We start from the raw sequence: 19378 nt of genomic DNA on the forward strand, positions 1-19378 counted from the left end.
TGGTACAATATTTGCTTATGGGCAAACGTCATCTGGAAAGACACACACTATGGAAGTAAGAAATCTTAAAATAATTTTCCTCTTAATGTCACTGTCATCTCTCTTCATCACAATAGCCTTATCTTTCTAGAAGTAAGATGTGTGCTTGTTTTCATCTTGCAATTTTAATTTTCTGTCCATTGTAACTTTTGATACCCAAAATGTTTTTTTAGGACTAAGAATGGCAATTATTATTTTATTTTTTTTTTTCAACCCTCAGTAGCAGGATGAGAAACACAAGAATAATACTACATTTTCACTTTTGGTGGTTTGGGAGATTTCTGAGGCTGTTCTTTTCACTCCTTGCAAATGTTGGGCCTAAATGAATGGTCAAGACTTTCCTTTATAGATGAAATAAGTGCACTGTACCTGTCAACATTTTAAAACCAGTTTGACAGCTAACTGTTTGGTTTGCCTTCAGATACTGTTTGTGATGTTGGATTCAGTGTGAATGTTTCAATTTATTGTATCTTTTTCTAATAAGGGGAAGCTTCACGACCCAGATGGAATGGGTATTATTCCAAGAATAGTGCAAGATATTTTTAATTATATTTACTCTATGGATGAGAATCTTGAGTTTCATATTAAGGTAAACTTTCTTCATTGTTACTTTCTTCATCTATATTAAAACTAGAAGTACTCTGTGGTTAAATGGATGTTCTGTATCTGTTGCAAGTGCCTGTAACTTGGAAAATCTAAACATGAGTTATTTCTGAAGTAACTGACTCTTCTTAAAGAAGAATTACATTAACACTTTAATCTTGTTTCCATTAAACGTTGATGGTAGCTATACTGATAACCTATGGCAAGGCTGATAGTGCTTGAAGATTTTGACCAGAATAGTTTCTTCAAGATGTATTTCAGTTCAGCCTTAAGGACTTGAGCTACATGTGGTATTATGTGGGAGGTCACAATAATCATGCTGGATCTTTCTGATCAAAAAGCAAAGCATTTCTGCTTTCCGATGCTGTATTTGTGTTCCTCTTCCCACTTCTAGGTGTCATATTTTGAAATATACTTGGATAAAATAAGGGACCTTTTGGATGGTAAGCCTTTTATTTATATTGAACATCGAAAATAAATTGTTCTGGAGAGAGATATTAAAAAAACCAACCAACCTTATCACGACACTGAGATAGGTTTGCAGTATGCCAATAAACTATACATGATAAGGGTCCATCAAAATGAGAAAGCATGGAGCTCATCTGTGTAATACTACTAAAGCTGCAGTAGTGGTTGTTTCATGTGTATTTAAAGTTTTTATAAAGTGTTGATGAGAAATAACATCTGTGACTCGTACATGCATTCTACATAGCTCATTCATTTTGCTACATTCATTTTGCAAAGAAATTTTATATACACCTTGGTTTTAGCACTTTTTCTCTTCCAGTTTCAAAGACCAATCTTTCTGTTCATGAAGACAAAAATAGAGTTCCCTATGTAAAGGTGAGCATCAGTCTGATATATTTTCATCTTTCACTCCTCTAGCTTACATCATTTACTTCTGGCTTGTTGGTGTGGTGATTTTTTTGCCCCCCTTTTTTGTTTTTTTTAAAGGGTTGCACAGAGCGTTTTGTATGTAGTCCAGAAGAGGTTATGGATACTATAGATGAAGGCAAATCAAACAGACATGTAGCAGTTACAAGTAAGTACTACCTTTTGTATCCTTTTAGTGCTTTATCGATTGGCTTCTGGTACGCCTAAAAAAATTGAGAAGACAAAACAGTGAGCTAAATAATTTGCGTTTTCGAAAGAGTCTAGCATAAGGAGTTTCAGCATGTCTTTCAGAAACAAGTGTTCCAATTAATTTCTTGTTAGATGTTGTTACTTAGGCTTGGGTTGAAAGGAGAAAGTGATCGGTGAGGAGCTTTGAATCACTGGAGAAAAAGGTGTAGTTCTGCATTAGGAATAGTGCAAAATCCCAGTGTGTAGAATTTGTTTCAATTAACCTGTGAATCTGTAAGTAAAGTGCTGTGACTTGTCTGCCATCCGGCTGTTCTGTTGCATATTCTAGGAAAAGATAATCAGAATATATATTCAGACATACTGCAGATTTAAGCAGCATCCCAGTGTCCCAAGCATTATGGTCTGTGACATGCAATTCAGCTGCAAGGAGCCATGTCATAGGTCTTTGAATTCCCACAAAAAGCAGGATTAGGAAGTGACAGAGTTATAAAAAAATAAAAAAGACAAGGAAAGATGAGGTGCATATGAAATAATACTTCAGTTCTTAGCGACTGAAGTGACTGTCAGAAGTCTTCGAGAGCCAGTTTGAGGTTGAGTTGCATAATCTTTCTGTGTCTAGGTTGTTACTCAGGAAAAGAAAAGAATACACAGTCATTAAGAAAATAAGCTGCTCCTTTTAGGCCTGTGAGGGATTTATCATTAAAACGAAGAATAAATAGGTATACGTTCTCATTCAGATTGCAGTCAGCTTCAATTTTGTTAATAAATTAAAATAATTATTTAAATTCAGTAAGTGCTGTTTACTCTGCACGTTTCACAGCAGAGGGGGCAGTATGTATTTAAACCAGAAAGGAGTGAGAAGTTGTCGTCATCTAGTTCCAATTTTCACAAAAGGATAAAATGTCGTATGTTGTAAATCTACCAAAAAAAGAAAAGAGTATGTTCTCACATCAGAATGTAAATGTGCTTTCTCTACTAATACAGTAAATTAAATGTATGAAATCCATAGTAGACAGGCTGGCAAATCTTATCAGTGAGCTTATGTAATATTGATAGAAGCCCAAGGGAGACTGGATCTTTGTTACTCAATTACATGATACTTAGTTTTATTGTCATTGGGAAACTGCTTTATACAGGGTCATTAGCTTTAGATCTGTTGCTTCACTGTAGGAAGATGCTGTTTTGTTGTTAGTTTGGTTGTACAAATATTCTTGACAATTTATGTATTTTGGATTATAGATATGAATGAACACAGCTCCCGAAGTCATAGTATTTTTCTTATTAATGTAAAACAAGAGAATACTCAAACAGAACAGAAACTAAGTGGGAAACTGTACCTTGTGGACTTGGCAGGTAGTGAAAAGGTAATTATAAATTTATTTCTCTCCAGTTGTTCTTTACAGTCAAATATTTTACATTACTGTAATACCAATTGTTCAGTTGTCATCTCTGAAGTGTTTTAATTTTGACTTTGAAATGTGGTTTCTGAATCCTGGTCTGGGTTGACTATTGGATACTACCTCTTTAAGCTGAACTGGATTCCTGCAGTGAGGGTTTGTAAGTATGGAATAGGGTGGGGAAATAGAATAGAGTTCAGTCTTGGTATCTGTGAGAGCAAAAGAAGTGTACAGGTGTGTTGGCTAGCCAGGTACTGGAATGAAAAGAGTTTTATGGATGTGAAATACCTGATTTTTTTTTTTTTATTTAGTGGGACCAAGTTTCTTAATTTGAAATTCTGATTAACATTGTTTAAAATGACAGCTTGGCTTTCGTGTGTTAGCGCTTAAAGCGGAGAAGGAAATATGTGTACCGTTTTGCTTATTCTGTGTTGCTTCTTATAGACTGTAATTAGCCTTTTAAGAGCTGGATTTTTGGTGTTCTTTTCGTCTTTGCTTCTGGGTCTATCCCCTTCTTCATCTCCAGCTTTTTTCAGTACTTTCTACTTGCTGTTGTCTTTCCTCATGTTCTTGTCCCATGGCCTTATTGTTGTCTCTGATCCTGTGTTTATTCTTAGTAATGGCCTCTCTCTTTTAATACTTCTAGTTTAATTCTCATTAAAGTGAGAACAAAGTTAAAGAAAAGTCTGAGTTGCAAGTCTCCTTTCTCTGGGTAATTTTGTTCCTTTCACTATTAATTTCAAACTTTGCTTTCATGCTTCTCCCAATCCTTTTGAAATACATGAGGTTTTCTGATGCCTTGTCTTGGGTTGGCTTAAAAGTAAGCAAGGAGAATTGCTTAGTTGTAGTCATGATCACAGCTTGGTGAGAAGAATAGTAAAGGGCAGGTTATAGAACTATTAATTCAAATTCAGCCCTTGAGGCAGAAGAGCTAAGGTAAATAGCATGGTGTCAGGGTAGATTTTTTTTTTTCACATTTCTGCTGATACCTACTTAAGTTCCTAGAGCACTCATGTAGATCAGATTCAGCCTCTAAAATCTGTTCTCACAAATTCTTGCTGGTACAGAATCTCTGCTACATTTTCCAGAGGGGTGTGGTGGTGGTGTGTGGTTTGGGTTTGTTTGGGTTTTTGTTTGTTAAGGATGACCTCTGGACAAACTATTCATAACTTAATTTACTTTAAGGAATTAAAACTTTCTGACAAACTTCAACCAACTTCTAAAGTCATTTATTTGATAGAAACTTTTAACTATATATATATCCTCTAGGAAAAGGCATATTTTGCAAGGACGATATTAACTTCAGTTTAAAAAATCAGAAACATCTTCAAACACTGAGTTCTGAATGAAAAATTGATGGTGAATCAGTGAAAGAGTCTGAGAAGGAGTTTGCTTGTTCTATTCCAACTTGCTTATGAGTACCTCATAAAGTCAGGGAGACTGACTTAAAAGCTGAAAAAATACTCTAAGCTTTATATTAAATGTGGAAGGTGTTTTTGAAGATGCATTTAGTAATTTACTGAAATATTGTATAGGTTAGTAAAACTGGAGCAGAAGGTGCTGTGCTGGATGAGGCCAAGAACATCAACAAGTCTTTGTCTGCTCTTGGAAATGTCATCTCAGCTTTGGCTGAAAGCAGTGTAAGTGTTCTCTTTTGTATTTTTATACTTTAAGGTTAAATAGGATATTATGCAGAAATTCTTTACTGATCTCAGTGGTATGCATGGGGTCTTTTAAACTAATCCAGTTGCATTAATGCATTGCAAATGTCTGTTAGTTTTGTACTATTGACCCTGATGCTTAATAAAGTTACATTTAATGTTCACATTTAATGTTGAGGCATCATCAATTAATCATCATACTGAAAGTTTGCTTGTACTCTAGAAGTTACCAAATGTACCATTTTGTGTTATCCTGTGTGTGTTCAGTCTTACAATTTATGAATTAAAGTAGAATGTAATGTCTTTCTAATGAAGTTATACCTAGCAAAAGCATAGCTCTTATTTCAACAAATTAAATACTGTGTCTGAAAAACCATGACTGATTTAATTTAACCATTTTCTTGGTAGACTTACGTTCCATATCGTGATAGTAAAATGACCAGAATCCTTCAAGATTCACTAGGGGGTAATTGCAGAACCACTATTGTTATTTGCTGTTCTCCATCTTCATACAATGAATCTGAAACTAAGTCTACTCTTCTGTTTGGCCAGAGGTGAGTAAAATACTTAGTATTTTGTTCTTACTATGCTCAGAAATAAATGCAGAATGAGAAATAAGTAAGTTCCTCTGTTAAGATTCCTGAACCAAATCAATTACAATGGTTCACTTTCTTTCTGTAGTTTTTCAGTGCACACGTGGCCAAGTGTTGTGATCTGACTTATGTAATATAAAAATCTTTAAACTGGCTAGGGTCCTGAAGAGTGTCTGTTTTCAGGAGGAAAGCATATAGTTTGGTTCAATGTGTAGTCTTGGAGGGTAATTAATACTCTGTTCATGGGGGTTTTTTCCCTAAAGTGGAAGGAGTTCTCCCCATTTGAACCCTTTGTTTGGTGGGAAAGCCTGTCCTCTGCCATCATTTCTTTGATACGCAGAATTACATCTTCTGATCCGTTTACTCTATCAAGCATTCCAGGAACATTTGAATTAATACTTATAAATTCCTGTGTCATTTGTAATTGCATTCGTAAGTACCCATTTCAAATTTGGTATTTTGTTAGGTATGTCTTCTTTGCCACTCTGTTATTAATGATTCATCATAATACTCTAGTTCCTGACCACTAGACTTAATCGCTGCATTTACTGGTGCATGTTAAGAAGGCTGTCAGCATTTTACGTAGTTTATCTGCTCTCCTGTGTTAGCATACCTCTTCCGTTTGGCTCAGCTACACAGTTTTCTATTGGTCTTTTCAGAGAAGTTTTTTTTGTTATGAAAAGTAGGCTAGATGACTTCAGAACTCCTTAAAAACCTGGGAGAATATGGGTAGTTAGTAGGTGTGGTGTAATGACTGCATTCTACAACAGTGGAAGTTTTTTAGTCTCCTTCTAGAATCTAGGAGGTGTTTTCCTTTCCTTGTAGTATTTTTTGAATGAGCCGTCAGGAATTGTCTTCCAGCTGTAGCTGGAAGAGTTTCACTGGCTTATAATCTTGACTTCTTCAGGAGTTAATAGAGTATGCTTCTATCTCAGCCACCACAGTTAGTCTGGTGTATTAATTCAGCCTTCTAGGGATGTTAAATTCATGTTGAAACCCTCGGCTGTAGTAACTGAGGACTAGATAAATCCCACGTAATTTAAGAGGAAATCATGTGTCTTTTGGTAGGAATCAGTCTCAATGAGACTTTGCAGAAAGATGCTTATAGGAGTCATAATATTGTGGGGGAGGGGGTGATTTCTAACTACTATTAAGCTTTTTTTCCTGTTTTGATCCTTGAGGGAGGGTATTTGGTAGCAGGAGACTATAAAGAAAAATTATGGAGGTAAGTGGGGTATGGCACTAAAGTAAAAACTATGTTAACTTCATTAATATGTCTTATTAGTGCCTGTAGTTTCGTCTCCAAAGCTGATGTCTGTGGATGAGGTTTGCATGACTGAATATAGACAATCACATCTGAACTTTATAGTTTGTACACCTTTTTGGTTAATGGAGATATAGTAACTGGATTTTTAGGTTGAAATGACGTGTTTCTTAAATGAGCTAGATGGTTTACACCCTAAAAGCATTATGCTCTCCATTGGAGAAAGGTTTGCTAGGTGTAGTGAATGCTACCCTTTGTTCAAAGCTGTGCACTACTGTCCTGACTTGAATTCTTTCAGGTGAAGGTGTACAGCTGAATATTCCCAGTGCAACCAGCTTGAGGTTTTTCAGTCTTCCCAAAGTTTATTATATTACTCTGTCCGTTAACAGTTGTATCAATCCAATTGAAAGGATAGTGAATTGACAGGGAGTAGAAATAAGCTTTTGGGAGAGGTGGGAATGTTTGAACTTTCACCAGTGATATGTAGAAATTTTATTTAATAGCCTTTAATTCCTTTCGTTAAAAATGAAGTTTCAGAGCTTTTTGCTCTTTTTATGTAGAGCAAAGACCATTAAGAACACAGTGTGTGTCAACGTGGAGCTCACTGCAGAACAGTGGAAGAAAAAGTATGAGAAGGAAAAAGAGAAGAACAAGACTCTGCGTAACACCATCCAGTGGCTAGAGAATGAACTCAACAGGTGGCGGAACGGTGAGAAGCAATTATATTTTGGTTCTGCAAGCTTTAGGCAAGACAGCAGATGCTGAATTAGTCTTCGGGGTACCAAAAATAACTAAGAGCACTGTGCAAGGCAGCAAAAGGAATATTAAAGATAGGATAATAAGTTGAGATTGGAACTTCATATTTTTCTCTGTATTGCAATTGGAACAGCTTCTAATAATCATGTAATGGCAAAAATGTCTCTGACTATACTGGTGTTAGGTTCATCAGCACTTGGTTTACTAGCAGAGGCAGAATTATGTACATTCTAAAAATTTAATTTGGAGGAGAAAAATATACTGTAATTGTAAATGCAGAAACTGAGTAAAATATTTCCTCTGGTTTGGTTTTCTAATTCAAATCAATATTACAAGTTCTTGTCCTCATGTAAAACTCAAAACAGGTTAATAGGCAAAAAACCCACCTAAACCCCAAAACTGCTGACAGTACAGAATGTGTGCCCATTCTTTTTTCCTGAATAATTAACTTATTGATTGAAGTGTCTGGCAATAAGTGTCATACTTAGATGTATTCTGGAGTTTGGCAGCTATAGAAGATGATTTTGCAATCTTGTAGACAACTACACCACATCCTGATGTGAATCTGAGGAAAATGGGCTCACTTAAATAAGTTTAATAGGATGTGATTATTATTTTTTTTTTAAATCTTTTATAGAGCTGGTATGAGGTCACACCTCAAATGTTGAGTATAGTTCTTCCAGAATATTGACACAAGATACTGGAGTGTTGGAAAGAGCCCATACCTTCCAAGGACTGCATAAAATGTCTTGTAAAAAGGCACTAAGGAATTCAGTTGAGTTTACCAGAGAAGTACCTTGATTAGCATGCGGTACTTTTTCTGTGTGAAGTTAGTTAAGTGTTCTCATCAGAAAAGGCTTAGTGAACGTAGAAGATTAAAAGTGTAACTGAAAAAATGTTTTCAGTTAGAAGCAAAGCAGTTTAAAAGTAAATACGACTACCTAGCAAAACAGACTGCCAAGGGAAAAGATTTGCTGTCTCTAGGGCAAGTTAGGTGCCTTTCTAGAGGATATTGTTTGATGTGAGATTTGGAGCTCATAGCAGAGTAACTGGGTGAAATATAATGTTCTGTGGTAAGCAAGAGGTGGTTTGGATGATCTAGTGGTCGTTTTTTTACCATGTAATCATGTGCACTCAATTGCTTATTAACTGTGGAGCAGTACTGTTAGTAGGGAGTATGTAATACTTCTCAAGGCTAACTTTGTGGAAGATATTTTATGGCTGACTGTACTAAAAGTAAGTATGTTCTTTTCTTTAAGGGGAGACTGTACCAGTTGATGAACAGTTTGACAAGGAGAAGGCCAACTTAGAAGCTTTTGCAGTGGACAAGGATATTACTGTTATTAATGATAAACCAGCTACCACCATTGGAGTAACTGGCAATTTCACTGATGCTGAGAGAAGAAAATGTGAGGAAGAAATTGCCAAACTGTACAAACAACTGGATGACAAGGTATGCCATTCTTATTTAATGTAAGAATCCTTGGATATAGATCTTGAACTATTTTAGGTAATATTTAATTTTCCAATCTTCATTGGTTAGTACAGCTTGCTTAAGTATTTGCTGGGAGTGCCTACTCTAATTCTGAAACTCTGATTAAGAGAAATCGAAACTGCGTTATCTGGTGCTAAGTATCCTTCTTAGTTGTGCTACCTTCTTTGCTGAAACTACTAAAAAATGTCCTGAAAACTAAAGTATCAGTACATAGAAAAAAAGTTAAAAATAAAAGTTAGGAAGGAAAAGTTAATGAGAATCCTGAACGGTATTTGTGCTTTCTGGATGTAGAACATTCCTAGCTGATTGTTTGGAATAATACTGTACCAGAAAAAGGAAATAAAGAGAAAGCAAGAAAATAAGTCATATGAAGACAGCAGTTTTTTCCTTCCACATTATGCATATTTTATTTAAACATCATTTTAAATTTAAGCAGTGATACTAAATTTGGAGCGGGAAAAGAAAATATTTTAATTAAATTCTGATTGTTTTTTGGAAATTAGAACAACTTGGGGAAGACTTGCAAAAGCACAGATATAAGAGTTTTGTCTTTGAAGCATGGTGTTTTGCACACACATGCCAGGGTAAGAGCCGAGTGGATCAGCCAGTGAAATCAAAAGGATTAATTTTTTTTTTACTTTCATTGCTTTCAGCTGTGTAATGGCCTCAGAATATGGAAAAGTTATATGCCTAACATCTATCTTTTAGATTATTTTTTGTGAGTGGTGTTTGTCAGTTTATTGAACACAGTCTTACTTCAACTGCAGGATGAAGAAATTAATCAGCAGAGCCAACTAGTAGAAAAACTGAAAACACAAATGTTGGATCAGGAAGAGGTAAGTTTTGCTCTTACATTTTTATTCTATTTTTTGTTTGTCTTTCCTTTAAAGGAATTTGAGATGTTCCAAATAGGTCACAGTTTATGACCAGGGAGTAGAATGATGGCTTAATACTGTACAATTCTCTGTTCTGTACTGGTCTGTGTTTTTCCTTATCTAAATGCTCTGCCTGTTCATTCCACCCACTTACACTGTGCTAATGGCTAAACTTAAACCAGTTTATTTGAACTTTAAGTATCTATGAAGTTTGAAGGAATTGAAATATTTTATGCAAAGACATCAGCAGTTGTTTTCCCCATGCAAAGCTAGCAGTTTGTCAAAACTGAAAATACCTCGGTTTACTGTTAAGAAATCTGGTTTAAAGTTTAATTTTGGTCAGTTGCTGTACAGAGAGAGAAGGGGGAGGAGGGAAATGTAGTGACCCATAATGAAAAAGGAAGTATCTATGTGTTACTTCAGACCATACTTGCTAGAATATTCAAACAATTTGTATTCACGTGATGTAATGTAATTAAATGCAGAAAATGCCTATTAATAATGAAATTGTTAATTTTGTTTAGCCAAGATATTAGAAAAATCAATTCTATATAGCACAGAGATTAAAAAAAAAAATATTTGTGTACCTGGCAAGAAGGAAACGGGTCGAGGACTCAGGAAGTTGGAGCTACTATTTAATCTTTTTATTTAAATAGATAAATCTGCCTCTTTAGCCACTGTTCACTTTGTCTAGTTATTCTTCAGCAGCTAACAGTGTTAAAATGCTGGAAGTTTAGTCCCTAGCCTGTTGACAGTTTCAGACTCATGAAGAGTGTTCACTGGCCTTTTTGAGAACTTGCAATATTCCACGTGCATTTCTAGTTGCTGTCCTTATGTGTTGTGATTTCCAATCTCTTCCATTTTGAAAATACTTTAAAAGCTAAAGAACTATGGATATAGAGGATAAATTTAATTGTTTATTATACTCTCACTGTACCTGTCCTTGGCACCCTTATTGCATGATGCTAGACACTAAAAACGTACATATAGGCTACTGTAGCAGCTAAAAGCATTAATAAGATTCAACTTATACATGGCATTCTCTTGATGATTATTTCTTGTTGTAATTTTAAATAAACCTCTGTCAACATTGCAGCTTCTAGCATCGACCAGGCGGGACCAAGATAACCTGCAAGCAGAGTTGAATCGCCTTCAGGCTGAAAATGATGCCTCTAAAGAGGAAGTGAAAGAGGTGCTACAAGCCCTTGAAGAATTAGCTGTCAATTATGATCAGAAGTCTCAGGAAGTAGAAGATAAGGCAAAGGAATATGAACTGCTTAGTGATGAACTCAATCAAAAATCGGTACGGAATTGGGATAAGAAATTACTAACAGTCTTAGAAGAAAAGTTACAAGAAAAGTATAGTTACAAGAAAAGTGTGTAAGTTACAAGAAAAGTGTAACTCTTCTTGCCTTACATGCATTTCTTGCTTGAAGTCATTTAAAGGTAAAACTTCTGGCATTTTTTTAAAACTGGAGAACAAAGAACAGACAACTTTTGAGTATGCAGGCTGCTGAGCTGCAGCCATTAACAACCACAGCAGCTGAAATTAGCTGAAAAACTGCTCTAGAGTAAGTGTAGTGTAGCTTATGAACTCTCTGAACTGGTACTAGTGTCCACGTAAATGTAGTTCTCTTCAACATTTAACTGTATATAACTCTGAATGTTGTTTAACAATGTTGACATGAATTTTGTTGCGGAGTTGTAAGATATTTTTGTGAGCTGAAGGCTTCTGTCTCCAGTACTTTACATTTCTTTCAGAAATACTGTCACTCTAGGACTTAAAAATTTTTGCTGTATGGTCTGTTCACATAGGCTGATACCAGTCTGGTTTTAGTCATAAAAATAGGACATTTCAGTAGGCAACCACATGTTGCTGTATTTAAATAAGTGGTATGAAACTAGTTCTAAAAATGAGAGTGTGTTCTGTTTATTAAAGTGTAACTTTTTACTGTAGGTCACTCTGGCCAGTATAGATGCAGAGCTTCAGAAACTTAAAGAAATGACCAACCATCAGAAGAAACGAGCAACAGAAATGATGGCCTCATTACTAAAAGATCTTGCAGAGATAGGAATTGCAGTAGGAAATAATGATGTCAAGGTAAGAATTAGTCAGTACAACTTTTAATGCTATGTATAACACACTTTGTGGATAGATGGGGTCAATTTTCTTAGTACGGTCAAAATAACCACCATAGCACACCTCATGTATATTAATAATCTAGGCATAAGCTTATCCATTGCTTATACTGTGACGTAATCAGGTCCCAAATAAATTTGATTATGCAAAGACAAGGAAGAGCAGGTATGATTTTTTTTCTGAAGTAGTGTTTTCACTCATACTGTTAAACTGCTATGTGAAATAGTCATAATCAACAGCATCACCTTGGAAAACTAATGCTGACCTACAATGGCACTCAGAATGACACTTATATTAAAAACCATATGAGGAACCGAAATAAAAGATAAATCTAGAAGATCACTGTAGGACAAGAATGTAAGCAGTGTTAGAAATCTATAGTGGACTGTATTTCGCTCTTCAAATGACTCATCACCTCTGTACAAACTTACAAATAATCAATCAGAAAACTTAAAAAAAAAAAAAAAGTTGTATTTTTGGTGTTTAAATGCTCTGATAATCAGTTGAGATGGGGTATGTGTGCTGGGCACCAAGTTGCTCCAGCTCATCTTTAATTCTGTTTTGTTATCTGAGCTTTCTAAATGTGTCATTCCATACTTTTCAGCAGCCTGAGGGAACTGGCATGATAGATGAAGAATTCACAGTTGCGAGACTGTACATCAGTAAAATGAAATCAGAAGTAAAAACAATGGTAAAACGGTGCAAGCAGTTAGAAGGCACACAAGCTGAAAGCAATAAGAAAATGGAAGAAAACGAAAAGGAGTTAGCTGCCTGCCAGCTCCGTATCTCACAGGTGAATGTTTCTTTACAGTGTGCTTCCTAAATGTTCTTTTGAATTCATTAACCTGTTGGGGTGAAAAAAATGTTGCAATTTTTTTGACACCTGACAAAACACATTGTGATTGAACAGCCACAAGACTCAGCTATATCCTCAGTACCCTCTTTGAGTTGGATGCTTCTGAGTAATTGTGTTGACAGGATGTCAGAATTTCTGCAACACGTCTGCAGCCTAATGCTTTTGCAGCACATGTACTACATACTAAGGTCCATATGTTCTCCATCACAGGATCCTTTACAAATACAGAAGCTGTGGCTAGTAAGCACTCTGCCCAGTAATGCAACAAGTTGGAAGTGGGAGAAATAGCCATAGCACAGTAAAATTGCAGTAGGCTTGCATAGCAGATTAAATTTACTTCTGATGTGAGAAAGGCTGTTTAAATGTGATTGTTAGAAAAGATTAGTAATGTGACTTTCTCAAAATTCTGGTCTACATATGCAATTTAATTTTTCTGTATTTTGTTTTACATACAGATGGTCATCCTTTTTTTAAATTGAGATGCATATTTCAGTGCAATCTTCTAAATACAGTGGGTTTCTCTTGCCTTTAATAGTATTTAACACTCAAAGCATCTCTCCTCCCAGCTGTAAATGTATTTCATTCCAATCCAGAATGAAGACTTACAGGCTGCATTACAGATCTGCTTGAGTAGTCTTATTATTAAAGTTTAGGTGACGCCTCTTTTGTTTTGAGATCAGATTATTTGTTTAAAAATAAGTATAAACTGTTTATGCAGATGTGATTCCATGATACCTAGTTCCAAACTAAATGAATCTTTCTATTCTGCAAGCATGAAGCCAAGATCAAGTCATTGACTGAATATCTTCAGAATGTGGAACAGAAGAAGAGACAGCTGGAAGAGTCTGTGGATTCCCTTAATGAAGAATTAGTACAACTCAGAGCACAGGGTAGGAATTGCCTCCCTACACGCCACCCACCGGCTGCACCATTTTAAGTAGATAGTGGTAAATAGGGAATTGTTCTATTTAGATTGAAAGGCAGAGCTGTAGAATGGCTTTTTGCTACTGAACATGTAGAATTAATCAATGGGAAAGCATGTTTGCTCTTTGAAAGAACTGCTACGGATAGGATTAAATTAAAGATGTTACTGATTTAATTGATCTTGTGGTGAGAGAGGACTTCTTACAAATTTTAAGTTATTGGGAAGGGGGAATTAGCTCCATCTTCCCTTTGATCACCTAGTTACCTGGCTGATATGTGTTTTCTCGCCTCTATTCCTACTAGAAAAAGTCCATGAGATGGAGAAGGAGCACTTAAATAAGGTTCAAACTGCAAATGAAGTCAAGGTAAGTTAATTACATTGTTGTGTTACAAAAACCAAAACATAAAGTGAAGTATGGCAACTTCTTAAAGCGTATAATATATGCTGGGTTTTTTTTTTCTAATAGCAAGCTGTGGAACAGCAAATTCAAAGCCATCGTGAGACACATCAGAAACAAATCAGTAGCCTAAGAGATGAAGTTGATGCAAAGGAGAAGCTTATCACTGAACTTCAAGAGTAAGTAGTTGTTGTTACTTTAGTAATGCCACATGTTTCTGGACTGTGTGAGTACAGAAGCACAGTGTGGTGGGAAGGGAGTGGCAAGGGTTTCCTCCAGCACTGTCTTAACAGGCATTCTATCTTGTGTTGCTGAATGTGATGTCTGACACATTCATTTGATATAATATTTACTTTCTGTGTTCAGCCAAAACCAGAAGATGATGCTTGAACAGGAACGTCTTAGAGTTGAGCATGAGAAGTTGAAAGCGACTGATCAGGAAAAAAGTAGAAAACTGCATGAACTTACGTAAGTGATAATGGTGCCTAAAACACATGCGTGTGGAGACACATCATTTTAAAAACTAGTGACCTAAAGTGGTTCTCATAGCATGATATGCCTACTAAAGGGGTTCCAAAACCTTCTTGAACTTAGCTTTTTCAAAACCTTTGCACAGCCTTAATATTTAGAATTGGAAGTAAAATGATGAAAGATACAGAGGCCACAACTCTTCCTTTGTTAATATGTCATGGGTTGGAGTAATTAACTTTTCAATCTGCAGCTAAGTGTTGCATGATTGGAAGAGGCTTGTAACAGTTCCCTTACTCTTTTTTTGATTCTTGTGTTCCCTTACTCTTTTTTTTGATTCTTGTGTGATTTAATTAGTTAGGTGGTTCCAACTGGCTTATCCTTGAGGTTAAACAGCTGCATACTTCATTGACTAACCAACAACAGTGTATTAGTGAATTAGAGACTGAAAAGTTAATGCAAAAATTAGAATTTAATTCTGCTTGCAGGTAAGTATCAAGGGTCAAGCTGAAAAACAGTTCTCAACTTCTAGAAATCTGACTATGATCTCCTGGAAATGTTCTAGTGTATCAGTAGCGACCCCCTAAGACATTATACTTAAAACTTTTTCAAAAGTGCATGCTTTTTGACCATGTTTAAAAACACACAGCAGCTTCCAGGTTTTTATCATAGAATTTGAAATGATCAAAGGCGTCTGACTGGTCTGTACTGGTAACCAATAAGCAATGCTTACTTTTTTTCTTTTAGCCTTACTGTGAAATCCAGTGTTGGTTTGACTGACTAAAATTTCAACAGTTCTCTGGTTTTGTGAATCTGTCTTACTGAATTATTTGTGTGTCACAATGATGATAAAAGTTACATTAGTTACAGTAGGTTTTCTTGTCTTGCAGGATTTGATGTACATACCACGTTATTGCTTCTTATTTCAGTTTGCAGGCTAAACTATATATAGCATTGATTGCTTAAAGGCACTTGCTATATTAGAAACTTTCCTCTTTAAAAGGCTTGCAAAGGAGCATTAAAAATTAGTTTGGTGTTCTGTGTCCTCCCCCAGTCTTTTAGAATCCAGTTATTTTCCACTGTATGTGGCAATGTGTATGGCAAATGGCAGGCCAGAAACAATGCAGATTATTCACTCTTGTGTTTTTGGTTTGTTTTTTTTTTGGGGGGGGGCGTTTCTGAAAGAGTTGTGTTAGATGCCTGGAACTACTTTTCCAGTGAAGTCTGGAAAATCGATAGGGTGCTGAGATATTCTTTAGAATATTTTATTACCTCAAATGTTTAATTATTAGCTGTGAACTAGTAGTGGAACTGACCAAGTAAGAAGAAATTTTAAGAGCAAAATAAGCTTTTTGGCTTCTTAATAGGAACACTTCATTTTCATGCATTCCCTGGCCTTTGTATTTCAACCTAGGATAAGATCTCCTGAAGTATTCATTCTGAACCTGACTGTGAGAGTCTTTCTTTACCTATTCTAGAAACTTAATTTATGCATCTGAATGTACTTGTTTGTATTCTTTCAATTTTAAAAGTGCTTTCTTGTCCTCCTGCAACATCCCTACTCCCACCCTTCACCATGTGGGTTTGCAAGTGTGATGTCATCTGTTGGTTCCATCCTTAGTTGAAGACTTCAACTGAAAGACACTTTTCATTTGTACTGTGTAGTGTTTATCACTCTAGTCTCCTAAAACATTAAAATTTCTGATTTTGCTTAGATGTTTCAGGATGAATTTGTTCTCTTTTAGGGTTATGCAGGACAGGCGGGAACAAGCAAGGCAAGATTTAAAGGGTTTGGAAGAGACTGTGGTAAGATAGTCAGAATATATTCCAAAGCGAATGTCAATATTTTTTTTTTTTTAACCCCTTCAGAGTTATTTTTAATTTATTTTTGTTTTTTGATTTCTTGTCCTTAACTGTAGGCAAAAGAACTTCAGACTCTTCACAATCTTCGGAAGCTGTTTGTTCAAGATCTAGCTACTAGAGTGAAAAAGGTAACGTGGTGCTATAGTGAAACTTGGTGTTTCTGACAATGCTACATAAATTTCAGTTTAGAACTGAACTAGGAGTTGATCTTTATGCAGGGTAATTTTTGTGGCTTAATCTTAATATGCAAGTTCAGATTTGTACTCAGCCTCCTCTCTCCCTCCCTGTGCCTTTGTACTGCAGAGTGCCGAGATTGACTCGGATGATACAGGAGGCAGTGCTGCACAAAAACAGAAGATTTCCTTCCTTGAGAATAATCTTGAACAGCTTACAAAGGTTCACAAGCAGGTATGGTGAGACTTAATTTCATGTTTTAACTACTTAGGATGCGTTATTATAGAAGTGACCGAATGCATATTGGTTATAAAGTAACTGTTCTGTAATTAAATTATTCTACACCTTGAGTGTCTCTCTTGATAAAAGAACAATGTACTAAAGTTTTCCTGTAAAAGTAAATTAATAGCTATTTTAAGTGCATGTGCATATGTAACAAAATAGCCGAGTTTAAACTGAAGAAGGTCCAAGTTAGTGTTTAGAGTTAGTGTATCAGTCTAGGGGGTGCTTGCCTGTCTCTTGACTGAAGGAGAATGTAAATTTTTAAGTGCCTGTGTTGGGTAGCATGTTCTTCCACAGTAACAGATTTTCAAATGACGATCTTACTGATCACAGCATCACAGGATGTTGGGGATTGGAAGGGACCTCCAGAGATCATCCAGTCCAATCCCCCTGCCGGAGCAGGAACCTAAATGAGATCACGTAGGAAGGCGTCCGGGTGGGTTTTGAATGTCTCCAGAGAAGGAGACTCCACAACCTCCCTGGGCAGCATCAGTTCTGTTTTTGCAGCTGGTACGTGATAATGCAGATCTTCGCTGTGAACTTCCTAAACTGGAGAAGCGACTTAGGGCTACAGCTGAAAGAGTTAAAGCTTTGGAGTCTGCACTGAAGGAAGCCAAAGAGAATGCTTCTCGTGATCGCAAACGGTATCAGCAAGAAGTAGATCGTATAAAGGAAGCTGTAAGATCCAAGAACATGGCCAGAAGAGGACATTCTGCACAAATTGGTTAGTAAAGAATCCCTTGCCCCCTAAGGCTTCATCTGTCTTCTGATTTGTATTTTTTTTTTTAATCTTTGTGCATGTGTGCATCTTTCAGCCCTAGTTAGAACTGCATGTGTGAACATGGTGTATTTTCTACCATGAATTCTGTTTTAGTTAATAGAGTAAGTGTGTGGGGGTGGTGGTGGATGGTTGTTTGGTGTTTATTTGGGGTTTTTTTTTAATTTTTAATTTGGAATTAGTTTCTTCCTGGTAGCTGGACTTTTGAACATGCTGGGAAAGGCTTATGAACCTAGAATTCTAGCCTGAATGTGTGTTCCATTTCCTAGAACAAAACAGTACACTGAATGTGAGTCTTAAGTCTGCAACATCATTCCAATTTCTAAGACTAAGTAGGTATTCCAAAGCAAGGAGAGAGATGAAGCCATCATCTTAAACAACAACAAAATTGTCTTGCTGTCTCTTGATCTTTAAGGGAAGAGGGGCAGACAAACCCACCGCTAACATGCTCAGATCCCCGGTTACTTGTTTGGTTCTTTGTTCTGAAACTTGCTGTACTCTATAGCGCTGCTTAGGGGAAAAGAGTGGAAAAACCAGCAATGTGAAGTAGCGAGTAGTGTTTCTTACTGTCTGGTGGGAGGGCAGTCGTACTCCCTTGATCCTCCAGCTGCCGTTATGCTGTCAAGTGCTGAGCGCCAAGAGAGTGTGTGACCTGTGGAGGGCTTAACTGTGCCCGTTACATTATTGCTGTAGCAGTTAACTGTGTGTTCCAGACTTTTTGTTGTCCTGTGTCAGGACTTAAGTAATCAATCACTTCTCTTAAATGCTAATGCAACTGAAATGAGCATTGCAGTTAAACTTTGCTCATATTCTGTAGGTCTGCAAAGAACTGTTGCACAGTAAAGTTATTTTTCTCTTGGCTGCTTCAAGCGGCGACTTGAAGGCAGGTGCTTTCCTGTCTTTCTCTCAAGGGATCTCCAAGAAGACAATAGAATGCTCTAGTGAGCTTACCACAGGTATAAAGCCTCTTGTACTTAAACATCTAAATGAACTAGTCATATCTTACTGGAGATCAACTTCCTGTAAGGCAGAATTTGAGAAGTCTTTCTCTGATGCAGTTGTTACCTGTAGGTACTTTGTATCCACTCTTACCTGCTGAAACTTTAAATGCTTCTGTTTAATACTACAGAACTTTGTAAAGTCATACTGTTGTGCATGTCCTGTTAAGAGAGAGTGCAAAACTGATTGAAAACATAGTTTATCAAAGTGTGTGCAAATTGTGAATTACCTGTCAAAACTACTGTTTTTTTTAATTCAGTAATAGAGCAAGTTTTATTTTCATATGGTGGTAAGAAGTTGAGGAAGCAGTGTTATCTGTGGAGTAACCAATATGCATAACCTCTTGCAGAGTAGAGTAACTAGTGGCTTATCCATCAAGTAGGTGTGGGGAATACAGCAAGGTATAATGGTTCCTTATAGGAACGTAACCCTCGTGAAACTTTGTCTAGCTCTGTGTCTTATTTGAGTTCTTATTGCCAAGAAATAGGATTCTCTCACAGGGCAATACTTTAGGTGGGGGCAGATGATACATGTGAAGATAGTAATTATCAAAAGCTTTGCTAGCTTTAATTCTGCTGGGGACTATAAAAGAAAAACCTTGTCTATTTTTCAGGGCTTGTTATAGCTGACACTAATCTGTTAGGTTCTGAGAATACAGTCTCCTAAACTTGTTTTCTTATTCAAAGTGCATTCAATTTTGATTATTACATTTAGGATACTGTAAAATAAA

General features: G+C 36.3%; 1 protein-coding gene across 1 annotated transcript; it reads left to right on the forward strand.

The window, feature by feature from the left end:
• Window position 1: 1 nt before the first annotated feature.
• LOC104532044 (kinesin-1 heavy chain) lies at window positions 2–17595 on the forward strand (the record flags this gene model as incomplete). Its single annotated transcript, XM_010177133.1, has 22 exons — window positions 2–55; window positions 524–628; window positions 1037–1085; window positions 1430–1485; window positions 1597–1684; window positions 2965–3089; window positions 4658–4762; window positions 5192–5337; window positions 7201–7349; window positions 8656–8849; window positions 9659–9727; window positions 10863–11069; window positions 11724–11867; window positions 12511–12699; window positions 13535–13652; window positions 13990–14051; window positions 14154–14263; window positions 14451–14552; window positions 16298–16358; window positions 16472–16543; window positions 16719–16823; window positions 17379–17595. Coding segments are annotated over 22 exons (2527 nt in total), but the record flags the coding sequence as incomplete, so codon positions are not given.
• Window positions 17596–19378: the final 1783 nt, after the last annotated feature.

The sequence above is a fragment of the Antrostomus carolinensis genome, unplaced genomic scaffold (genome assembly GCF_000700745.2).
Source record: "Antrostomus carolinensis isolate BGI_N321 unplaced genomic scaffold, ASM70074v2 scaffold50711, whole genome shotgun sequence".
NCBI lineage: Eukaryota > Metazoa > Chordata > Aves > Caprimulgiformes > Caprimulgidae > Antrostomus > Antrostomus carolinensis.